Raw genomic sequence first — 25,238 nt, forward strand, 5'->3', positions numbered from 1 at the left:
TCCCACGCATTTTAAGGCCTCCCGCCCTCCATTCTGGGGCTCTTCAGGGCTCCCTCACACTATAAGAGGTTGAGGGGTGACCAAGACCCCCCCTCAATTGGCACAAAGGCAGTTTCAGGGTCCCATCCACAACGTTTTAGGGTGTTTCAAGCCCCCCCCCCAGGCTTCTGAGTCCCCCCCCAAAGCCACCGGGGGGCAGAACCAATTGAAGGCACTTTAATGACTGTATATACACACATACATATGTAATGACCCATTGAACCCTGCCCTGATGCTTGAAGCGGGGGGGGGTGGGGGGGGGCTCCTTGGGGGCAGTTTCAAGGGTCCAGGGGGGGGGACTCCTTGTCCTCACTGCTGTCCCCATCGGTGTCCCCATCACTGTCATCGGTGTCCTCATCCTCCCCCCGCAGCATCCGGCGCACGGTGCGGGACAGCGTCAGTGGGTCACACCTGGGGGGGGGGCCGCCATCCCATAATACCCCATATAGACCCCCTCCATTCCATAATACCCCATACATCCAGCATTATCCCATAATACCTCATATAGACCCCCCCCACTATCCCATAATACCCTATGTAGGTGCCCCCACTATCCCATAATACCCTATGTAGACCCCCCATTATCCCCTAATACCCCATGTAGATCCTCCCATTATCCCGTAATACCCCATATAGACCCCCTCCATACCATAATACCCCATACACCCACCACTATCCCATAATACCCCAAGTAGACCCTCCTATTATCCCATAATACCCCATATAGACCCCCCACTATCCCATAATACCCCATATAGACCCCAATTATCCCGTAATGCCCCATAGACCCCCCATTATCCCATAATACCTCATAGAGAACCCCCCACTATCCCATAATGCCCCCTATAGACCCCCCATTATCCCATAATACCTCATATAGACCCCCCACTATCCCATAATACCCCATGTAGACCCCCCCATTATCCCATAATACCTCATATAGAACCCCCACTCTCCCATAATACCCTATGTAGGCCCCCACTATCCCATAATACCCCATGTAGACCCCCCATTATCCCATAATACCTCATATAGAACCCCCCACTCTCCCATAATACCCTATGTAGGCCCCCACTATCCCATAATACCCCCTGTAGACCCTCCCATTGTCCCCTAATACCCCATATGGACCCCCCACTATCCCATAATACCCCATGTAGACCCCCCATTATCCCATAAAACCCCATATAAACCCCCCTCCATCCCATAATACCCCATAAAGACCCCCTCTCCATCCCATAATACCCCATATAGAAACTCTCCATCCCATAATACCCCATAGAGCCCCACCAGACTCCCCCCTTATCCCATAATACCCCATAGGAGGCTATAAGAAGACTGGAGGGGGCTAAAAGGAGCACATAGCATGCTATAGGGTGCTCTAGGGTGCTATAAGGCACTATAGGGTGCTCTAGGGTGCTATAAGGCACTATAGGGTGCTGTACAGCGCTATAAGGAGCCCATGAGGTGCTATAGGGTTCTATAAGGAGCCCATAGGGTGCTATAGGTTGCTATAAGGAGCCCATAAGGTGCTATAGGAAGCTAGAGGGTGCTCTCAGGTGTTGTCAGGAGCCCATAGGGATCTATAGGGTGCTCTGTAGTGCTATAGGGTTCCATAGGGTACCATAGGGTGTCATAGGGTGCTATAAGGTGTTATAAGGAGCCCATAGGGTTTCATATGGTGCCATAGGGCACTATAGGGTGATATAAGGAGCCTGTAGGGTTTCACAGGGTGCCATAGAGCTCCGTAGGGTTCCATAGGGTACCATAGGGTGTCACAGGGCTCCACAGGATGATATAAGGAGCTCACAGGGTTTCATAGGGTGACATAGAGCTCCGTAGGGTTCCATAGGGTACCATAGGGTGTCATAGGGTGCTATAAGGAGCCCATAGGGTGTCATAGGGCTCCATAGGGTGATATAAGGAGCCTGTAGGGTTTCATAGGCTGCCATAGAGCTCTGTAGGGTTCCATAGGGCTCCAGAGGTTGCCATAGGGTGCCATAGGTTTCTATAGGGTGATCTAAGGAGCCCATAGGGCTCCATAGGGCACTATAGGGTGCTATGAGGAGCCCATAGGGTGCGCTCCATAGGGTGCCATAGAGTTCCATAGGGTGCGTAGGGCTCCATAGGGTTCCACAGAGCTCCATAGGGTGCCATAGGGCTCCATAGGGTGCCATAGGGCTCCAGAGGGTGCTATAGGGCTCCATAGGGTGCTATAGGGCTCCAGAGGGTGCCATAGGGCTCCAGAGGGCGCTATAGGGCTCCAGAGGGTGCCACAGGGCTCCATAGGATGCTATAGGGCTCCATAGGGTGCTATAGGGCTCCCTAGGGCTGCGGGGTCCCACCTGAGCCTCGCTCTCAGGGCAGTCACGTGACGCGCGGTGGCCGCGGCCCCGTCCCCGGCGGCCTCGAGCTCCTGGCGCAGGCGCCAGCCCTGGGCTTGGTCACGTGACGTCCCCGCGGCCACCGCGGCCACGTGCTCGGCCACAGCGCGGCACATGACCTCCAGGGCCTGCGCCTGCGGGGACACGTGAGGTCACGTGACAACACGTGGTGACACGTGATGACACGTGGTGACACTCGGCGACGCATGAGGTCACCTGATGTCACCTGACAAGACGTGACATCACATGACGACACAGAACGCCACGTGATGTCACATGATGACGTATGATGACACATGGTGAAGCGTGATGACATGATGACTCAGGATGACACATGATGTGACATGGTGGCATGTGATGACATGACAACATGTGATGAGACATGTCACATGATTACACATGATGACACAGCACATGTGAGGTCACATGACAACACATGATGACAGGGATTTCACAACACGAGACACAATTACATGTGATGACACAGCTCGACACGTGATATCACATGGTGACACATGATGACACATGATAACACGTGATGGCACAGCACAACACGTGATGTCACACGACGACACACGATAACACGTGAGGACACAGCACGACACGTGATGTCACATGACAACACATGATGACAGTGATGTCACACAACGACACACGATAACACGTGATGACACAGCACGACACGTGATGTCACATGACGACACATGATGACAGGGATGTCCCACGACACATGATAACATGTGATGACACAGCACGACACGTCATATCACATGACGACACATGATGACAGTGATGTCACACGACAAACGATAACATGTGATGATGCAGCACATGTGATGTCACATGACGACACATGACGACACATGATTACACATGATGACACAGCACATGTGAGGTCACATGACAACACATGATGACAGGGATGTCACAACACGAGACACAATTACATGTGATGACACAGCTCGACACGTGATATCACATGATGACACATGATAACACATGATGTCACATGACGACACACGATAACACGTGAGGACACAGCACGACACGTCATATCACATGACGACACATGATGACAGTGATGTCACACGACAAATGATAACACGTGATGATGCAGCACATGTGATGTCACATGACGACACATGACGACGCATGATTACACGTGACTACACAGCACAACATGTGATGTCACATGACGACACATGATGACCGGGATGTCACAACACGAGACATAATTACATGTGATGACACAGCTTGACACGTGATATCACATGACGACACATGATGACACATGATAACACGTGATGACACAGCACGACACATGATGTCACATGACGACACACGATAACATGTGACGACACAGCACGACACGGGATGTCACATGATGACACATGATGACAGTGATGTCACACGATGACACATGATAACATGTGATGACACAACACAACACGTGATGTCACACGACGACACACAATAACACGTGATGACAGAGCACGAGACGGGACGTCACATGACGACACACGATAACAAGTGACGACACCGCACGACACGGGACGTCACACGACGACACATGACGACAGGGATGTCGCACGAGGACCCGTGACGACACCGGTGACGTCATCGCTGACGTCACAGGCGCCCCGCCCTCACCTGCAGCCGGTACCGCTCCCCCCGCAGCCGCTGCTCCTGCAGCTCCCCCCGCAGCGCCCGCAGCCGCCTCCGCGCCGAGCGGGCCGAGCGCAACAGCGCCCCCCGCGCCCTGCAGGGGAACAGCACCCAGGGGTAACGGCACCCATAGGGGTAACACAGCACCCATAGAGATAACACAGCACCCATAGGGGTAACACAGCACCCATAGGGGTAACACAGCACCCATAGGGATAACGGCACCCATAGGGATAACGGCACCCATAGGGGTAACACAGCACCCATAGGGGTAACACAGCACCCATAGGGGTAACACAGCACCCATAGGGGTAACGGCACCCATAGGGGTAACGGCACCCATAGGGATAACGGCATCCATAGGGGTAACGGCACCCATAGGGGTAACGGCACCCATAGGGGTAAGGGCACCCATTGGGATAACGGCACCCATAGGGATAACACAGCACCCATAGGGATAACACAGCACCCATAGGGGTAACGGCACCCATAGGGATAACACAGCACCCATAGGGATAACGGCACCCATAGGGGTAACACAGCACCCATAGGGGTAACGGCACCCATAGGGATAACGGCACCCATAGGGGTAACACAGCACCCATAGGGGTAACACAGCACCCATAGGGGTAACGGCACCCATAGGGGTAACGGCACCCATAGGGGTAACGGCACCCATAGGGATAACGGCATCCATAGGGGTAACGGCATCCATAGGGTAACACAGCACCCATAGGGATAACAGCACCCATAGGGATAACACAGCACCCATACGGATAACAGCACCCATAGAGACAGCACACATAGAGACAGCACCCATAGAGATAACACAGCACCCATAGGGGTAACACAGCACCCATAGAGATAACACAGCACCCATAGGGGTAACACAGCACCCATAGAGATAACACAGCACCCACAGGGATAACACAGCACCCATAGAGATAACAGCACCCACAGGGATAACACAGCACCCATAGAGATAACACAGCACCCACAGGGATAACAGCACCCACAGGGATAACACAGCACCCATAGGGATAACGGCACCCATAGGGGTAACGGCACCCATAGGGATAACACAGCACCCATAGGGATAACAGCACCCATAGGGGTAACACAGCACCCATAGGGGTAACGGCACCCATAGGGATAACGGCACCCATAAGGGTAACGGCACCCATAGGGGTAACGGCACACATAGGGGTAACGGCACCCGTAGGGGTAACGGCACCCATAGGGATAACGGCATCCATAGGGGTAACGGCACCCGTAGGGGTAATGGCACCCGTAGGGGTAACGGCACCCATAGGGATAACAGCATCCATAGGGGTAACGGCACCCGTAGGGGTAATGGCACCCATAGGGATAACAGCACCCATACGGATAACACAGCACCCATACGGATAACAGCACCCATAGAGACAGCACCCATAGAGACAGCACCCATAGAGACACAGCACCCATAGGGACACAGCACCCATAGGGACACACAGCACCCATAGGGATACACAGCACCCATAGAGATAACACAGCTGCCATAGGGATAACAGCACCCATAGCGATAACACAGCTGCCATAGGGATAACAGCACCCATAGCGATAACACAGCACCCATAGGGATAACAGCACCCATAGGTATAACAACACCCATAGAGACAGCACCCATAGAGACAGCACCCATAGAGACACAGCACCCATAGGGACAGAGCACCCACAGAGAAACACAGCACCCATAGGGACAGCACCCATAGAGACAGCACCCATAGGGACACAGCACCCATAGAGAAACACAGCACCCATAGAGACAGCACCCATAGAGACAGCACCCATAGAGACAGCACCCATAGTGACACAGCACCCATAGGGACACACAGCACCCATAGGAATACAGCATCCATAGCACACACACAACACCCACAGCACACACTCAGCACCTATTGGGTACCACAGCACCCATAGGCACACGCAGCTCCCGTAGCACACCCAGCACCCATAGCACACACAGAGCACCCATAGCACACCCAGCACCCATAGCACACACAGAGCACACCCAGAGCACCCATAGCACACACAGAGCACCCATAGCACACACAGCACCCACAGCACCCATAGCACACACAGAGCACCCACAGCACCCACAGCACAGAGCACCCATAGCACACAGAGCACCCATAGCACACACAGAGCACCCACAGCACACACAGCACCCATAGCACACACACAGCACCCATAGCACACACAGCACCCATAGCACACACAGCACCCATAGCACACACAGAGCACCCACAGCACACACCTCACCCATAGCACACACAGCACCCATAGCACACACAGAGCACCCACAGCACACACAGCACCCATAGCACACACAGAGCACCCACAGCACACACAGCACCCATAGCACACAGAGCACCCATAGCACACACAGCACCCAGAGCGCACACACAGCACCCATAGCACACACAGCACCCATAGCACACACAGCACCCAGAGCACACACCTCACCCATAGCACACACAGCACCCATAGCACACACCCAGCACCCACAGCACACACCCAGCACCCATAGCACACACAGAGCACCCAGAGCACACACAGCACCCAGAGCACACACAGCACCCAGAGCACACCCAGCACCCATAGCACACACAGAGCACCCAGAGCACACACACAGCACCCATAGCACACACCCAGCACCCATAGCACACACAGCACCCATAGCACACACAGCACACACAGCACCCATAGCACACACAGCACCCATAGCACACACAGCACCCACAGCACCCATAGCACACACAGCACACACAGAGCACCCATAGCACACACAGCACCCATAGCACACACAGCACACACAGCACCCATAGCACACCCAGAGCACCCATAGCACACACAGCACACACAGAGCACCCATAGCACACACAGCACCCATAGCACACCCAGCACCCACCCACAGCACCCATTGCACCCCCCCCCCCCCCTCACTCTGTCTCCCTCCTCAGCAGCTCCCCCACGTGACTGCAGCGGGCGCTGAGCGCGGCCTCGGCGCGCGCCGGGGGCTCCCAGAGGCTCCGCCCCCGCAGGCTCCGCTGCTCCGCCTCCAGCCGCCACCGCGCATGCGCCGACTCCTGAGCCCGCAGCGCCGCGGCCGCGAGAGCTCGGCCCAGCTCCAGCACCTGGGACAGCGGCAGGGAGAGAGGGAGAGCATTGACACCCATTGACACCCATTGGAACCCATTGACACCACTGGCACCCATTGACACCCATTGACACCCATTGACACCCATTGGAACCCATTGACACCACTGGCACCCATTGACACCCATTGACACCCATTGACACCCATTGGAACCCATTGACACCACTGACATCCATTGACAGTAGTTGACACCCATTGACACCCGTTGACATCCACTGACATCACTGACACCCACTGACACCTATTGACATATAGACACCATTGATACCTATGGGCACCCACTGATAACCCATTGACCATTGACCACTGGCACCCATTGACACCCATTGACACCCATTGGAACCCATTGACACCACTGACATCCATTGACAGTAGTTGACACCCATTGACACCCGTTGACATCCACTGACATCACTGACACCCACTGACACCTATTGACACCTATAGACACCATTGATACCTATGGGCACCCACTGATAACCCATTGACACCATTGACACCCACTGACACCCATTGACACCCATTGACACCCATCGACACCCACTGACACCCACTGACACCCATTGACACCCACTGACACCCATTGACACCCATTGACACCATTGACACCCATTGACACCCATTGACACCCATTGACACCATTGACACCCATTGACATCCATTGACAGTAATTGACACCAATTGACACCCATTGACACCATTGACACCCATTGACACCATTGACACCCATTGACAGTAGTTGACACCCATTGACACCCATTGACACCCGTTGACATCCACTGACATCACTGAAACCCATTGACACCTATTGACACCGTTGATACCTATGGGCACCCACTGATAACCCATTGACACCCATTGACACCCATTGACACCCGTTGACATCCACTGACATCACTGAAACCCATTGACACCTATTGACACCTATAGACACCATTGACACTTATGGGCACCCACTGATAACCCATTGACACCCATTGACACCCATTGACACCCACTGACACCCATTGACACCCATTGACACCCATTGACATCCATTGACAGTAGCTGACACCCATTGACACCCGTTGACATCCACTGACATCACTGACACCCATTGACACCTATTGACACCTATAGACACCATTGACACCTATGGGCACCCACTGATAACCCACTGACACCCACTGAGATCCATTGACACCCACTGACACCCATTGACACCCATTGACACTCACTGACACCCATTGACACCCATTGATATCCATTGACACCCACTGACATCCATTGACACCCATTGACACCCATTGACTCCCATTGACACCTATGGGCAGCCATTGACACCCATTGACACCCACTGATACCCACTGACACCCATTGACACCTATGGGCACCCATTGACACGCATTGACACCCATTGAAACCTATTGACATCCATTGACACCCATTGAAACCCACTGAAACACATTGACATCCATTGACACCCATTGACACCCATTGATACGCACTGACATCCATTGACACCCATTGACACCTAGGGGCAGCCATTGACACCCATTGACACCCATTGATACCCACTGACATCCGTTGACACCTATGGGCACCCATTGACACCAATTGACATCCACTGACACCCATTGAAACCTATTGACATCCATTGACACCCATTGACACCCATTGAAACCCACTGACACCCATTGAAACCTATTGACATCCATTGACACCCATTGACACCCATTGAAACCCACTGACACCCACTGAAACCCATTGACACCCATTCAAACCCACTGAAACACATTGACATCCATTGACACCCTTTGACACCCATTGATACCCACTGACACCCACTGACACCCATTGACACCCATTGACATCCATTGACACCCATTGACATTCATTGACACCCACTGACACCCACTGACACCCATTGACACCTATGGGCACCCATGGACACCCATTGACACCCACTGACACCCACTGAAACCCATTGACATCCATTGACAGTAATTGACACCCATTGACACCCTTTGACACCAATTGACACCCATTGACACCCGTTGACACCCACTGACACCCACTGACACTCATTGACACCCATTGACACCCATTGACACCCTATAGGTACCCCTTAACCCCTACAGTTACCCCCTAACCCCCTACAGATACTGCCTATACCCCATGGGTCACATCTATACCCCTATAGGTACCCCTTAGTCGCTATAGGTACCCCTTAACCCCCTACTGATACAGCCTATAGCTCACAGATCACATCCATACACCCTATAGGTACCCCTTAACCCCCTATAGATACTGCCTATACCCCATAGATCATATCTATACACCCTGTAGGTACCCCTTAACCCCCTATAGATACCCGACCTGCTGCAGCTCCTGCCCCTGCAATGGCACCCATAGGTGATACTAAGACCCCATAGGTGCATCCTCATACCCTATAGATACCATCTATGCCCCCATAGGTGCACCCTCATACCCTATAGATACCATCTATGCCCCCATAGGTGCGCCCTCATACCCCATATGAGGGTATGGTATACCCTCGTATAGGGTATAGATACCATCTATAGATACCATCTATGCCCCCATAGGTGCACCCTCATACCCTATAGATACCATCTATGCCCCCATAGGTGCACCCTCATACCCTATAGATACCATCTATGGCCCCATAGGGGCACCCTCATACCCTATAGATACCATCTATGCCCCCATAGGTGCACCCTCATACCCTATAGATACCATCTATGCCCCCATAGGTGCACCCTCATACCCTATAGATACCATCTATGCCCCCATAGGTGCACCCTCATACCCTATAGATACCATCTATGGCCCCATAGGTGCACCCTCATACCCTATAGATACCATCTATGGCCCCATAGGTGCACCCTCATACCCTATAGATACCATCTATACCCCCATAGGTGCACCCTCATACCCTATAGATACCATCTATGCCCCCATAGGTGCACCCTCATACCCTATAGATACCATCTATGCCCCCATAGGTGCACTCTCATACCCTATAGATACCATCTATGCCCCCATAGGTGCACCCTCATACCCTATAGATACCATCTATGCCCCCATAGGTGCACCCTCATACCCTATAGATACCATCTATGCCCCCATAGGTGCACCCTCATACCCTATAGATACCATCTATGGCCCCATAGGTGCACCCTCATACCCTATAGATACCATCTATGCCCCCATAGGTGCACCCTCATACCCTATAGATACCATCTATGCCCCTACAGGTACAACCTAAGTCCCATAGACACCACCTATGCCCACACGGATGCCCCCTATCCCCCCATAGATACCCAATGAGCCACCCCCCCCAAGAGGACCCCTATAGGTGCCCCCCATGTGCCCCATAGGGGCCCTCACCTGGGCCTGCCGCTGGCTCAGGCGCTGCTGCAGCTCCCGGTTGTGGGCCCGCAGCTCCATTAGCGCTGCCTCCAGCACCCTGGGGTCCCGGAGCCCCTGGCACCCATGGGCGCTATAGGGGATGGGGGGAAGGACACGGGGTGGAATATAGGGGACAGCCATGGGGGGTATAGGGCATGTGGAGGGACTATAGGGGATGGAGGGGACACGGGGTGGAATATAGGGGACAACCATGGGGGCTATAGGGGATGCGCCATGGGGGGCTATATGGGTCACACCATGGGGGCTAAAGGGGATGGGGGGGAAACAGGGTGGAATATAGGGGACAGGCATGGGGGCTGTAGGGAACACACCATAGGGGGTATAGGGGACACACCATGGGGCGTATAGGGGAAGCGCCATGGGGGCTATAGGGAACACACCATAGGGGGTATAGGGGACACACCATGGGGCGTATAGGGGAAGCGCCATGGGGGCTATAGGGAACACACCATAGGGCATATAGGGGAAACGTCAAGGGGGCTCTAGGGGATGGGGGCGTCACAGGGTGGAATATAGGGGACAGCTATGGGGGCTATAGAGAACACACCATAGGGGGTATAGGGGACACACCATGGGGGTATAGGGGATGCGTCATTGGGGCTATAGGGAACACACCATAGGGGGTATAGGGGACACACCATGGGGGGTATAGGGGATGCACCATGGGGGCTATAGGGAACACACCATGGGGGCTATAGGGGAAATGTCAAGGGGGCTCTAGGGGACATGTTGAGGAGCTATAGGGGGAACACCATGGGGGCTATAGGGGATGCACCATGGGGGCTATAGGGGACACACCATGGGGGCTATAGGGAAAGCAGCATAGGGGCTATAGGGGATGCACCATAGGGCTATAGGGGAAACACCATAGGGGGTATAGGAGACACACCATAGGGGGTATAGGGGACATGCAGTGGGGCTACAGGAGACAGGCCATGGGGCTATAGGGGACACGCAGTGGGGCTATATGGAACCCCCATGTGGGTATAGGGACCACACAGTGGGGCTACAGGGGACCTCCAATGGGGGCTATAGGGGACACCCCACAGGGCTATAGGGGACCCCCTATGGGGTCCTATGGGTCACTCACATGGTGCTGACTGGGCGGGGCCTCTGGGCAGCCACGTCATCGCGCTCTTGCTCCGCCTTCCGCCGCTCCTGATTGGCCGCAGCCACTGCCTGGGGGCGGGGTTAGGGATGACACGCCCCCTTTAACCCAAGCCCCGCCCACTCCATTGGCTCCCATAGTTCTGTCGCTTTTCGTCGTTAGCCCCGCCCCTTTCCCCGTTAACCACGCCCCCTGCCCCTGCCCCCGCCCACCTGCCGTAGCCGCTCGAGCTCCGCCTCCCTCCAGCGCCGCTTTGACTCCGCCTCCTTCGCCCGAAGCTCCGCCCCTTCCCGCGCCTCTCGCGCGGCCTCTAGCTCCGCCCACAGCTGACGCTCCGCCTCCTGATTGGATGGAGCCTGCGTCAAGACCGCGCCCACCCCGTTACCAAGCCACGCCCACCTCCCACCCTCAGGCCCCGCCCACCTGCTGCAGCCGCAGCCGCTCGTAGGCGCGGTCACGTGCCCGGCAGGCCCCGCCCACCCGAGCCTGGGCCCCGCCCACCGCGATCTCCAGCGCGCGCCTGGCCCCGCCCTCCGCAAGGGTCCGCCCCCTTTCGGCCGCCAGGCTCCGCCCCAGCGACGTCACCTGTAGGGGGCGATAGCGGTGTCTGATTGGCTGGGGCACCCCCCCCCCCCCCCCCCCCCCCCAAGGCCCGCCCACCTGGATCCAAGTCCCCCCCCCAAGGGGCGGGGCTAAGAGCTGAACTGCTGCTTCTAAGCCCCGCCCCTCCCCACAGGCCCCGCCCACCTTGATGCTGAGGTCCCGGAGCTCCTCCTCCAGGTCCTTGCGGGGCTGTGACGTCATGGGGGGGAGACACACGTGACGTCATAGGAGAGGACACCCCACCCCCCCTTCCCGTCCAGTGTCCCATGGTGGGGGAGGGGGAAACCCCGTTTGGTGTCCCATTGGGGGCGGGACACAAAGGTCTGTGACGTCACAGCGCCCTTTCCCACGGGTGGGGGGGCAGCTGCTCCATTCCCATTCATTCCTGATCCCGCCCCGTGCCCTAATTCCAGGCGTGGGGCCGGGAAAAGGGGGAAGCCCCGGGGGGCGGGGGGGGGAAGGGGGATGGGGAAATCCCCAGGCAAAACAGGGGGGGAGGGGGAGACCCCTTTGGGGCTGGATCCCCCCCCTCACCCCATGGGTGGCCCCCAGACCCATGGGTGCCCCCCTCCCTCCATTGGATCCCTCCCATAACCGTGGGGCCCTATCCTTGGGTGCCTCCCAACGCTGGTGTGTGCATCCCCCCCCATCCCTATATCCCACCCTTGGATCCTGGTTCCTCCCCTCCGTCAGCCTCGGGGTCCCCTCTGACTTTTAGGTTCCCCCCCTCCCCATCCCTCTTTCCCCCCCTTGTCCCTATACCCCCTTATCCCTATAAGCCCCCTTATCCCTATATCCCCTTGTCCCTATATCCCCCTTATCCCTGTATTACCCTTATCCCTATATCCCCCTTATCCCTATATCCCCCCCATCCCTGTATCACCCCTTATCCCTGTATCCCCCTTATCCCTATATCCCCCATTCTCCTATCCCCCCCTTATTTCTATATCACCCTTATCCCTATATCCCCCATCCTTGTATCCCCCCCCTTATCCCTATATCCCCCTTATCCCTATATCCCCCTTATCCCTATATCCCCCATCCTTGTATTCCCCCCTTATCCCTATATCCCCCTTATCCCTATATCCCCCCCTTATTCCCCCTTATCCCTATATCCCCCCTTTATCCCTATATCCCCCCTTTATCCCTATATCCCCCCCGCAATCTCAGCTCCCCACTCACCCTCCCGCCGCAGCCGCGTTGTCCCTCGTCCCGTTCCTGCTCCATGGCACAGACCTGGAACCCCCCAGAACAGTCCCAAACACCCCCAAAACACCCCAAAACACCCCAAAACACCCCAAAACACCCCGAAATCACCCCCAAATCACCCCGAAATCACCCAAAATCGCCCCAAACCCGAGCCGGCTCCAGCCGTGGGGCACCGGGAGGCACCGGCGCCACCGCCCGGCCCGGGGCAGGGAGGACCCGGAGGAGGGGCCCGAGGGTGGGACCCGAGGGTGGGACCCAGAGGCACCCAAAGCCCCATTCATGTGCACCCAAGTGCATCCATGGGCACCCATAGCCCCATTCATGTGCATCCAAGTGCATCCATGGGCACCCAAAGCCCCATTCATGTGCATCCATGGGCACCCATAGCCCCATTTATGTGCATCCAAGTGCATCCATGGGCACCCAAAGCCCCATTCATGTGCATCCATGGGCACCCATAGCCCCATTCATGTGCACCCAAGTGCATCCATGGGCACCCAAAGCCCCATTCATGTGCATCCATGGGCACCCATAGCCCCATTCATGTGCACCCAAGTGCATCCATGGGCACCCATAGCCCCATTCATGTGCATCCATGGGCACCCATAGCCCCATTCATGTGCATCCAAGTGCATCCATGGGCACCCATGGGTACCCATAGCCCCATCCAAGTGCATCCATGGGCACCCAAAGCCCCATTCATGTGCATCCAAGTGCATCCATGGGCATCCATGGGCACCCAAAGCCCCATTCATGTGCATCCATGGGCATCTATGGGCACCCACGGGCACCTAAAGCCCCATTCATGTGCATCCAAGTGCATCCATGGGCACCCATGGGTACCCATAGCCCAATCGATGTGCATCCATGGGCACCCATAGCCCCATTCTAGTGCATCCATGGGCATCTATAGGCACCCATAGCCCATCTGTGTGCATCCACGTGCATCCATGTGCACCCAAAGCCCCATTCATGTGCATCCATGGGTACCAACAGCCCATCCGTGTGCATCCATGGCCATCAATGGGCACCCATGGGTACCCATAGCCCCATCGATGCGCATCCAAGTGCACCCATGGACATCTATGGGCACCCATGGGTACCTATAGCCCCATCCACATGCATCCATGGCCATCTATGGGCACCCATGTGCACCCAAGGCCCCATTCGTGCTCATCCATGTGTACCCATAGCCCCATTCATGGGCACCCATGTGTAACCATGTGTACCTATGGGTACCCACAGCCCATCCGTGTGTATCCACGTGCATCCATGTGTTTCTGTGGGCATCCGTGGGCATCTTTGGGGACCCATATGTATCCATGTATATCCATGGGCATCCATAGCCCCATCCATGTGCATCCATGGGCATCCATAGCCCCATCCATGTGTATCCATGGGCATCCATAGCCCCATCCATGTGCATCCATGGGCATCCATAGCCCCATCCATGTGTATCCATGGGCATCCATAGCCCCATCCATGTGTATCCATGTGTATCCATGGGCATCCATAGCCCTATCCATGTGTATCCATGGGCATCCATAGCCCCATCCATGTGTATCCATGTGTATCCATGGGCATCCATGGGTATCCATGTGGGCACCCATAGCCCCATCCATGTGTATCCATGGGCATCTCTGGGTACCCACAGCCCCATCCATGTGTATCCATGGGCATCCATGCCCCATCCATGTGCATCCATCCCCATCCATGTGTATCCATGGGCATCCTGCCCCATCCATGTGTATCCATAGCCCCATCCATGTGTATCCATGTGTATCCATGGGCATCCATAGCCCCATCCATGTGCATCCATAGCCCCATCCATGTGTATCCATGGGGATCCATGGGATCCATGGGCATCCATAGCCCCATCCATGTGTATCCATGGGGATCCATGGGATCCATGGGCATCCATAGCCCCATCCATGTGTATCCATGGGCATCTCTGGGTGCCCACAGCCATCCATGGGCACCCATGGGTGCTGGGAGATGGGAACTGACCCAGTCCAGAGCCCCCAGATCAGCTCCACCAGCTTAGATGGGGCCGCAAAGCTGCCCTATAGACCCTCCCCCTGCCCCATAGACCCTCCCCCTGCCCCATAGACCCTCCCCCTGCCCCATAGACCCTCCCCCTGCCCCACAGACCCTCCCAACCCTATAGAACCCTCCCTGCCCCATAGACCCCCCTGGACTCTCCATCTGAGTCAACACATTTATTGGACACGTGCTCCTCCCAGGGTTGGGGGCCCAGCTGTGGGTCAGGTTCACACTTGTGGGTCCCAGTTGTGGGTCTGAGGTCCCAGTTGTGGGTCCCAGTTATGGGTCTGGGTCACAGTTATAGGTCACAGGTCCCAGTTGTGGGTAAGGGCCTGGTTGTGGGTCAGGCTCACACTTGTGGGTCCCAGTTGTGGGTCAAGGCTCACACGTGTGGGTCCCAGTTGTGGGTCAAGGCTCACACTTGTGGGTCCCAGTTGTGGGTCAAGGCTCACACGTGTGGGTCCCAGTTGTGGGTCAGGCTCTCACTTGTGGGTCCAAGTTGTGGGTCCCAGTTGTGGGTCGCAGTTGTGGGTCAGGCTCACACTTGTGGGTCCCAGTTGTGTGTCCCAGATGTGGGTCAGGCTCACACTTGTTGGATGTGGGTCAGGCTCTCACTTGTGGGTCCAGTTGTGGGTCAGGCTCTCACTTGTGGGTCCAAGTTGTGTGTCCCAGATGTGGGTCAGGCTCACACTTGTGGGTCCAAGTTGTGGGTCCCAGTTGTGGGTCAGGCTCACACTTGTGGGTCCAAGTTGTGGGTCCCGGTTGTGGGTCGCAGTTGTGGGTCAGGCTCACACTTGTGGGTCCAAGTTGTGTGTCCCAGTTGTGGGTCAGGCTCACACTTGTGGGTCCAAGTTGTGGGTCCCGGTTGTGGGTCGCAGTTGTGGGTCAGGCTCACACTTGTGGGTCCCAGTTGTGTGTCCCAGATGTGGGTTGCTCACACTTGTGGGTCCCAGTTGTGTGTCCCAGTTGTGGGTCAGGCTCACTTGTGGGTCAGTTGTGGGTCCTGGGGTCCCTGTGTGTCCCAGATGTGGGTCAGGCTCACACTTGTGGGTCCCAGCCGTGTGGATGTGGGCGCGCAGGCAGTTGTGTGTCCCAGATGTGGGTCAGGCTCTCACTTGTGGGGCGCGGTGTCCCAGCAGTCAGCACCAGCACCAGTTGTGTGCCCCACAACCACCAGCCTCACTTGTGGGGTCGTGCCCAGATGTGGGTCAGCTCACACTTGTGGGTCCCAGTTGTGTGTCCCAGATGTGGGTCAGGCACACTTGTGGGGACCCACAAGTGACCCCCTGACCCACAAGTGGGACGACCCACACATGTGAGTCCATCCCCTCCCAATGTCTCCCAGCCCCACAAGTGTGGATCCATCCCCTCCCAATAGGTCCAAGCCCCACACATGTGGGTCCTTACCCCCAATGGGTCCCAGCCCCACACATGTGCATCCATGCCTTCCCAATAGGTCCCAGCCACACACGTGTGGGTCCATCCCCCACCATGGTTCCCAGTCCCACACATGTGGGTCCATCCCCCACCATGGTTCCCAGTCCCACACATGTGGGTCCATCCCCCACCATGGTTCCCAGCCCCACACATGTGGGTCCATCCCCCACTATGGGTGCCAGCCCCACACATGTGGGTCCATCCCCTCCCAATGGGTGCCAGCCCCACACATGTGGGTCCATCCCCTCCTGATGGGTCCCTGCCCCATATGTGTGCATCCATCCCTTAACGGGTCCCAGCCCCATACATGTAGGTCCTTACCCCCAATGGGTCCCAGCCCCACACATGTGGGTCCATCCCCTCCCGATGGTTCCCAGCCCCACACATGTGGGTCCATCCCCCACCATGGTTCCCAGCCCCACACATGTGGGTCCATCCCCCACTATGGGTGCCAGCCCCACACATGTGGGTCCATCCCCTCCCAATGGGTGCCAGCCCCACACATGTGGGTCCATCCCCTCCTGATGGGTCCCTGCCCCATATGTGTGCATCCATCCCTTAACGGGTCCCAGCCCCATACATGTAGGTCCTTACCCCCAATGGGTCCCAGCCCCACACATGTGGGTCCATCCCCTCCCGATGGGTCCCAGCCCTACACATGTGGGTCCATCCCCTCCCGATGGGTCCCAGCCCTACACATGTGGGTCCATCCCCTCCCGATGGGTCCCAGCCCTACACATGTGGGTCCATCCCCTCCCGATGGGTCCCAGCCCTACACATGTGGGTCCATCCCCTCCCGATGGGTCCCTGCCCCATACGTGTGCATCTATCCCTTCCCAATGGGTCCCAGCCCCACACATGTGGGTCCATCTCCTCCAGTGGGTCCCACTCAGAATCCTAAGTGACCCCCCCCCAGACCCATAACCGACCCCTCACACCCCATACCCAGACCCATAACTGACCCCAGACCCCCAAGTGCCCCCCTCACCTGGGGGGGGTGCCCCCTCCTCGGGGCAGTACTTGGGGGCCATCAGTGCATAGAGGTGCCGGAGGGCGGCCCCACGGCGCTGGGGGGGCAGGACCCCGGCTGAGGGGACAATGGGGGTCAATGGGGATAATGAATGGGGGCAATGGGGGCAATGGGGGCAATGGGGGTCAATGGGGATAATCAATGGGGGCAATGGGGGCAATGGGGGTCAATGGGGATAATCAATGGGGGCAATGGGGGCAATGGGGGTCAATGGGGATAATGAATGGGGGCAATGGGGGTCAATGAGGATAATGAATGGGGGCAATGGGGGCAATGGGGGTCAATGGAGGCAATGGGGGGCAATGGGGATAATGAATGGGGGGCAATAGGGGTAATGGGGGTCAATGGGGATAATGAATGGGGGCAATGGGGGCAATGGGGGTCAATGGAGGCAATGGGGGTCAATGGGGATAATGAAAGGGGCCAATGGGGGTAATGGGGGTCAATGGAGGCAATGGGGTTCAATGGGGATAATGAATGGGGGCAATGGGGGTAATGGGGGTCAATGGAGGCAATGGGGGCAATGGGGGTAATGGGGGTGCAAAGAGGGATTCAATGGGGGGCAATGGAGGCAATGGGGGGCAATGGGGGGGTCAATGAGAGTCAATGGGGACAATGAATGGGGGGCAATGGGGGTCAATGGGGATAATGAATGGGGGGCAATGGAGGTAATGGGGGTCAATGGAGGCAATAGGGTTCAATGGGGATCATGAATGGGGGGCAATGGGGGCGATGGGGGCCAATGGGGGCAATGGGGGTAATGGGGGTGCAAAGAGGGGTTCAATGGAGGCAATGGAGACAATGAAAGGGGGGTAAAGGGGGCAATGGGGAGCTCAGAGGTTCAATGGGGTTCAATGGGGCCAATGAGCTGGCAATGGGAGGGTCAATGAGAGTCAATGAGGACACTGAATGGGGGGCAATGGGGGCAATGGGGTGCAATGGAGCCAATGGGGGTAATGGGGGCAATGGAGACAATGAAATGGGGGCAAAGGGGGCAATGGGGAGCTCTGAGGTTCAATGGGGCCAATGAGGGGGCAATGGGAGGGTCAATGAAAGTCAATGGGGACAATGAATGGGGGTAATGGGGGTAATGGGGGGGCAAAGGGGTTCAATGTGGGGCAATGGGGGTCAATGGAGGCAATGAAAGGGGGCAATGGGGGGTAATAGGGGCAATGGGGAGCTCTGAGGTTCAATGGAGGCAATGGGGGGGCAATAGGGGGGTCAACGACAGTCAATGGGGACAATGAATGGGGGCAATGGGGGGTTCAATTGGGGGCAATAGGAGGTTCTGGGGTTCAGTGGGGGCAATGGGGTTCAAGAGGGGGATAGTTTCAAAGGGGTTCAATGGAGGTCAGTGGGGTTCAAAGGGGTTCAGTGGAGGTCAGTGGGGTTCAATGGGGCTCAATAGGGGTCAATGGGGTCAATGGAGTCAATGTAGGTCAACGGGGTTCAGTGGGGGTTAAATGGGGCTCAATAGGGGTCAATGGGGTCAATGGAGTCAATGTAGGTCAACGGGGTTCAGTGGGGGTTCAATGGGGTTCAATGGCAGTCAATGGGGGTTCAATGGGGGTTCAATGGGGTCAATGGGGTTCAATGGGGTTCAATGGGGTCAACAGGGTACAATGGGGTTCAAAGGGGGTCAATGGGGTTCAATGGGGCTCAATGGGGTCAATGGGGGTCAGCGGGGTTCAATGGGGCTCAATGGGGTTCAATAGGGTTCAATGAGGGGTCAATGGGGTTCAATGGATATCAATGGGGGTTAATGGGGTCAATGGGGTTCAATGGGGTCAATGGGGTTCAATAGGGTTCAATGAGGGGTCAATGGGGTTCAATGGATATCAATGGGGTTCAATGGGGTCAATGGGGATCAATGGGGTGTTCAATGGGTGTTCAATGGATATCAATGGGGGTTAATGGGGTCAATGGGGTTCAATGGGGGTTCAATGGGGTTTCAATGGGGGTTCAATTGGGGGGTCAATGGGGTTCAATGGGGGTCAATGGGGTTCAATGGGGGGTTCAATGGATACCAATGGGGATCAATGGGTTTCAATGGTGGTCAATGGGGGTTCAATGGGGTTCAATGGGGGTCAATGGGGAACACTGGGGATCAATGGGGTTCAATGGGGGTCAATGGGGTTCAATGGGGGTTCAATGGATATCAATGGGGATCAATGGGGTTCAATGGTGGTCAATGGGGGTTCAATGGGGATCAATGGGGTCAATGGGGATCACTGGGGATCACTGGGGATCAATGGGGTTCAATGGGGGTTCAATGGATATCAATGGGGATCAATGGGGTTCAATGGTGGTCAATGCGGGTTCAATGGGGTCAATGGGGTTCAATGGGGTCAATGGGGATCACTGGGGATCAATGGGGTTCAATGGGGGTCAATGGGGTTCAATGGGGGGTTCAATGGATATCAATGGGGATCAATGGGGTTCAATGGTGGTCAATGGGGGTTCAATGGGGATAAATGGGGTCAATGGGGAACACTGGGGATCAATGGGGTTCAATGGGGGTCAATGGGGTTCAATGGGGGGTTCAATGGGGGGGTTCAATGGGGGGGTTCAAGGGGGGTTTCAATGGGGGGGTTCAATGGGGGTCAATGGGGGGGTTTCAATGGGGGGGTTCAATGGGGGGGTTCAATGGGGGGTTCAATGGATATCAATGGGGATCAATGGGGATCAATGGTGGTCAATGGGGGTTCAATGGGGATCAATGGGGTCAATGGGGATCACTGGGGATCAATGGGGATCAATGGGGTTCAATGGGGGTTCAATGGATATCAATGGGGATCAATGGGGTTCAATGGTGGTCAATGCGGGTTCAATGGGGTCAATGGGGTTCAATGGGGTCAATGGGGAACACTGGGGATCAATGGGGTTCAATGGGGGTCAATGGGGTTCAATGGGGGGTTCAATGGATATCAATGGGGATCAATGGGGTTCAATGGTGGTCAATGGGGGTTCAATGGGGATCAATGGGGGTCAATGGGATGGGGCCAATGGGGGTCAATGGGGATCAATGTGGGTCAATGGGGTTCAATGGGGTCAATGGGGGGGGCAATGGCAGAGTCAATGGGGGGGTCAATGGGGGTCAATGGGGGGTTCAATGGATATCAATGGGGATCAATGGGGTTCAATGGTGGTCAATGGTGGTTCAATGGGGATCAATGGGGTCAATGGGGATCACTGGGGATCAATGGGGATCAATGGGGTTCAATGGATATCAATGGGGATCAATGGGGTTCAATGGTGGTCAATGCGGGTTCAATGGGGTCAATGGGGTTCAATGGGGTCAATGGGGATCACTGGGGATCAATGGGGTGTTCAATGGGGGGTTCAATGGCTCCGGTTTGGGGTCACGTACCCTGCGCCCCCCCTCGGCTGACGCCGCTCTGGGTCCAGCCCTGCTGGTGGTGAACGAGCAGATACCTGGGGGGGGGGAGGGGTTGGACCCCCCAACCCATCATGGAGGGATCAGAGCCCCATAGCCCCCTACTGGGGTCCATTCCCCCCAATGCGCCCCAGCCCCACACATCTGGGTCCACCCCCACCCAATGGATCCCAGCCCCACACATCTGGGTCCAGCCCTATCCAATAGGTCCCAACACCACACATCTGCGTCCATCCCACCCCCAGTGGGTCCCAGCCCCACACATCTGGGTCCATCCCTCCTCAATGGGTCCCAGCCCCACACGTCGGTCCACCCCCCACCAATGGGTCCCAGCCCCACACATCTGGGTCCAGCCCCATCCAATGGGTCCCAACACCACACATCTGGGTCCATCCTGCCCCCAATGGGTCCCAGCCCCACACATTTGGGTCCATCCCCCCCAATGGGTCCCAGCCCCACACATCTGGGTCCATCCTGCCCCCAATGGGTCCCAGCCCCACACATTTGGGTCCATCCCCCCCAATGGGTCCCAGCCCCACACATCTGGGTCCATCCTGCCCCCAATGGGTCCCAGCCCCACACGTCTGGGTCCATCCTGCCCCCAATGGGTCCCAGCCCCACACATGTGGGTCCAGCCCCATCCAATGGGTCCCAACACCACACATCTGGGTCCATCCTGCCCCCAATGGGTCCCAGCCCCACACGTCTGGGTCCATCCTGCCCCCAATGGGTCCCAGCCCCACACATGTGGGTCCAGCCCCATCCAATGGGTCCCAACACCACACATCTGGGTCCATCCTGCCCCCAATGGGTCCCAGCCCCACACATGTGGGTCCATCCCCACCCAATGGGTCCCAGCCCCACACATGTGGGTCCTTCCCCTCCCCCACTCACGCCAAGACGCCGCGGGGGGGGGGCGCGGGGGGGCCCCTCCCGCAGCCCCGGAGCTGCTCCAAGACCGGGCCCCAGAACTGGGGCACGAGCTGGGGGGGGGGGGGGGGGGTGGGGCGGGGTCACCGAGGCCCCACCGCCCCCCTCTGCCCCTCCCCCCCCGCCCCGCCCCCGCCCCGCCCCTTTGCCCCTCCTCCAGCCCCTCCCCCCAGCCCCGCCCCCTCTGCCCCTCCCCCAGCCCCTCCCCTTCGGGCCCTCCCCCCCCACCTGGGTGATCACGTGCTGCAGGGGGGGGCGGGGCCCGCAGAGCAGCGCCACCGCCACCCCCCCCACCAGCCCCAGCGCCAGGAGCCGGTGCGGGACCTGTGGGGAGAATGGGGGTCAATGGGGGGGCAATGGGGGGTCAATGGGGGGGCAATGGGGGGGTCAATGAGGGGGTAATGGGGGCTCAATGGGGGGGTAATGGGGGCTCAATGGGGGGGTAATGGGGGGGGCAATGTGGCTGAAGGGTCACTTGGGGGCCAGTTATGGGTCAGATAGGGTCAGTTATGGGGCTGGGGGCATCACTTGGAGGCCAGTTATGGGTCACTTGGTGTACGTTATGGGTCAGTTATGGGTCAGATGGCGTCAGGTATGGGACTAGGGTTATGTCACTTATGGGTCAGTTATGGCTCAGTGGGGATCAGTTATAAGGCTGGAAGAATCACTTATGGGTCACTTATGGGTCACTTCGGGTTAGTTATGGGGCTGGGGCCTAAGTGGGGGTCAGATGGAATCACTTATGGTGCTGGGTCTGAGTTGTGAGCCAGTTATGGGGCTGGATGCTCACTTTGGGGTCAGTAATGGGTCAGTTGGTGTCAGTTATGGGGCTGGGGGGGTGACTTTGGGGTAAGTTCTGGGTCAGAGGGGGTCACTTGGGGGTCAGTTATGGGGCTGGGGTGGGGGTCACTTTGGGGTCAGTTATGGGGCTGGGGGGGTCACTTTGGGGTCAGTTCTGGGTCAGAGGTGGTCACTTTGGGGTCAGTTATGGGCTGGGGGGGTCACTTTGGGGTCAGTTCTGGGTCAGGAGGGGTCACTTTGGGGTCAGTTATGGGTCAGAGGGGGTCACTTTGGGGTCAGTTATGGGGCTGCGGTGGGGGTCACTTTGGGGTCAGTTATGGGTCAGAGGGGGTCACTTTGGGGTCAGTTATGGGGCTGCGGTGGGGGTCACTTTGGGGTCAGTTATGGGTCAGAGGGGGTCACATTGGGGTCAGTTATGGGGCTGCGGCGGGGGTCACTTTGGGGTCAGTTCTGGGTCACGGGGGGGTCACTTTGGGGTCAGTTATGGGGCTGGGGTGGGGGTCACTTTGGGGTCAGTTCTGGGTCAGAGGGGGTCACTTTGGGGTCAATTATGGGGCTGGGTTGGGGGTCACTTTGAGGTCAGTTATGGGTCAAGGGGGGGTCACTTTGGGGTCAATTATGGGGCTGGGGTGGGGGTCACTTTGAGGTCAGTTATGGGTCAAGGGGGGGTCACTTTGGGGTCAGTTATGGGGCTGGGGTGGGGGTCACTTTGGGGTCAGATATGGGTCAGGAGGGTTCACTTTGGGGTCAGTTATGGGTCAGAGGGGGTCACTTTGGGGTCAGTTATGGGGCTGCGGTGGGGGTCACTTTGGGGTCAGTTATGGGTCAGAGGGGGTCACTTTGGGGTCAGTTATGGGTCACAGGGGGGTCACTTTGGGGTCAGTTCTGGGTCACGGGGGGGTCACTGTGGGGTCAGTTCTGGGGCTGGGGTGGGGGTCACTTTGGGGTCAGAGGGGGTCAGTTTGGGGTCAGTTCTGGGGCCGGGGTGGGGGTCACTTTGGGGTCAGAGGGGGTCACTTTGGGGTCAGTTCTGGGGCCGGGGTGGGGGTCACTTTGGGGTCAGAGGGGGTCACTTTGGGTTCAGTTATGGGGCAGTGGTGGGGGACAGTTTGGGGTCAGTTATGGGTCAGAGGGGGTCACTTTGGGGTCAGTTATGGGTCACAGGGGGGTCACTTTGGGGTCAGTTCTGGGTCACGGGGGGGTCACTTTGGGGTCAGTTCTGGGGCTGGGGTGGGGGTCACTTTGGGGTCAGAGGGGGTCACTTTGGGGTCAGTTCTGGGGCCGGGGTGGGGGTCACTCACCGTGGGGCTGCTCTGGGGCAGGTACACGGGCAGGTCACGTGCGGCCGCGGTGGGCGTGGCCTCCCCCCCTGGCCCCGCCCCCCGCGGCAGCAGCAGCGCCGCCAGCAGCGCGCGCTCTGCGCTCGGCAGCGCCCCCCAGCGGCGCGTGGAGGCGCGCACCCGCCCCGCCCCCACCAGGCACCCCCAGCGCGTGCCCGCGGCGGCAGCGAAGGCGTCCAGAGTGTCCTGGGGGGGGGATGGGGGTCAATGGGGGTCAATGGGGGTCAATGGGGGTCAATGGGGGTCAATGGGGGTTAATGGGGGTCAATGGGGGTAATGGGGTAATGGGGGTCAATGGGGTAATTGGGTAATGGAGGTAATGGGGGTCAATGTAGGTAATGGGGGTCAATGGGGGTCAATGGGGGTCAATGGGGGTTAATGGGGGTCAATGGTCAATGGGGGTCAACAGGGGTTAATGGGGTAATGGGGATAATGGGGGTAAGGGGGTGTTGGGGTAATGGGGGTCAACGGGGTAATGGGGGTAATGGGAGCAATGGGGTAATGGGGGTAATGGGGTAATGGGGTAATGGGGTAATGGGGTAATGGGGAATGGGGGAATGGGGTAATGGGGGAATGGGGGTTAATAGGGGAATGGGGGAATGGGGGTAATAGGGTAAT

The 25,238-nt window shown here is 57.2% G+C and overlaps 3 protein-coding genes across 4 annotated transcripts; all 3 read right to left on the reverse strand.

Moving 5' to 3' along the window:
- Window positions 1-290: 290 nt before the first annotated feature.
- On the reverse strand, window positions 291-10,740 carry LOC130595725 (myosin-14-like). Its single transcript, XM_057402714.1, has 5 exons — window positions 10,681-10,740; window positions 7,077-7,267; window positions 4,074-4,182; window positions 2,385-2,557; window positions 291-450 (listed from the first exon to the last, which is right to left on the reverse strand). The coding sequence occupies exons 1-5, from the start codon at window positions 10,738-10,740 to the stop codon at window positions 318-320; spliced, it is 666 nt and encodes a 221-aa protein (XP_057258697.1). The 3' UTR covers window positions 291-317.
- A 1,045-nt stretch (window positions 10,741-11,785) lies between these two features.
- On the reverse strand, window positions 11,786-13,703 carry LOC130595724 (myosin heavy chain, embryonic smooth muscle isoform-like). 2 transcript variants are annotated; one of them, XM_057402713.1, is made up of 5 exons: window positions 13,616-13,703; window positions 12,578-12,613; window positions 12,254-12,415; window positions 12,043-12,171; window positions 11,786-11,901 (listed from the first exon to the last, which is right to left on the reverse strand). In XM_057402713.1, the coding sequence occupies exons 1-5, from the start codon at window positions 13,658-13,660 to the stop codon at window positions 11,809-11,811; spliced, it is 465 nt and encodes a 154-aa protein (XP_057258696.1). In that variant the 5' UTR covers window positions 13,661-13,703; the 3' UTR covers window positions 11,786-11,808. The 2 variants fall into 2 exon arrangements, with proteins under 2 accessions (XP_057258696.1, XP_057258695.1); XM_057402712.1 differs by having other exon boundaries at window positions 12,578-12,622; window positions 13,616-13,669.
- Window positions 13,704-18,054: 4,351 nt separating this feature from the next.
- Window positions 18,055-24,806, reverse strand: LOC130595726 (protein fuzzy homolog; the record flags this gene model as incomplete). The annotated part of the gene is made up of 5 exons (XM_057402716.1): window positions 18,055-18,209; window positions 21,523-21,587; window positions 22,444-22,532; window positions 22,708-22,803; window positions 24,582-24,806. Coding segments are annotated over 5 exons (630 nt in total), but the record flags the coding sequence as incomplete, so codon positions are not given.
- Between the last annotated feature and the right edge of the window lie 432 nt (window positions 24,807-25,238).

This window comes from Pezoporus wallicus, unplaced genomic scaffold (assembly GCF_028554395.1).
Source record: "Pezoporus wallicus isolate ANWC-B61680 ecotype Strahan unplaced genomic scaffold, APGP_CSIRO_Pwel_v1 contig_11595, whole genome shotgun sequence".
Lineage (NCBI taxonomy): Eukaryota > Metazoa > Chordata > Aves > Psittaciformes > Psittacidae > Pezoporus > Pezoporus wallicus.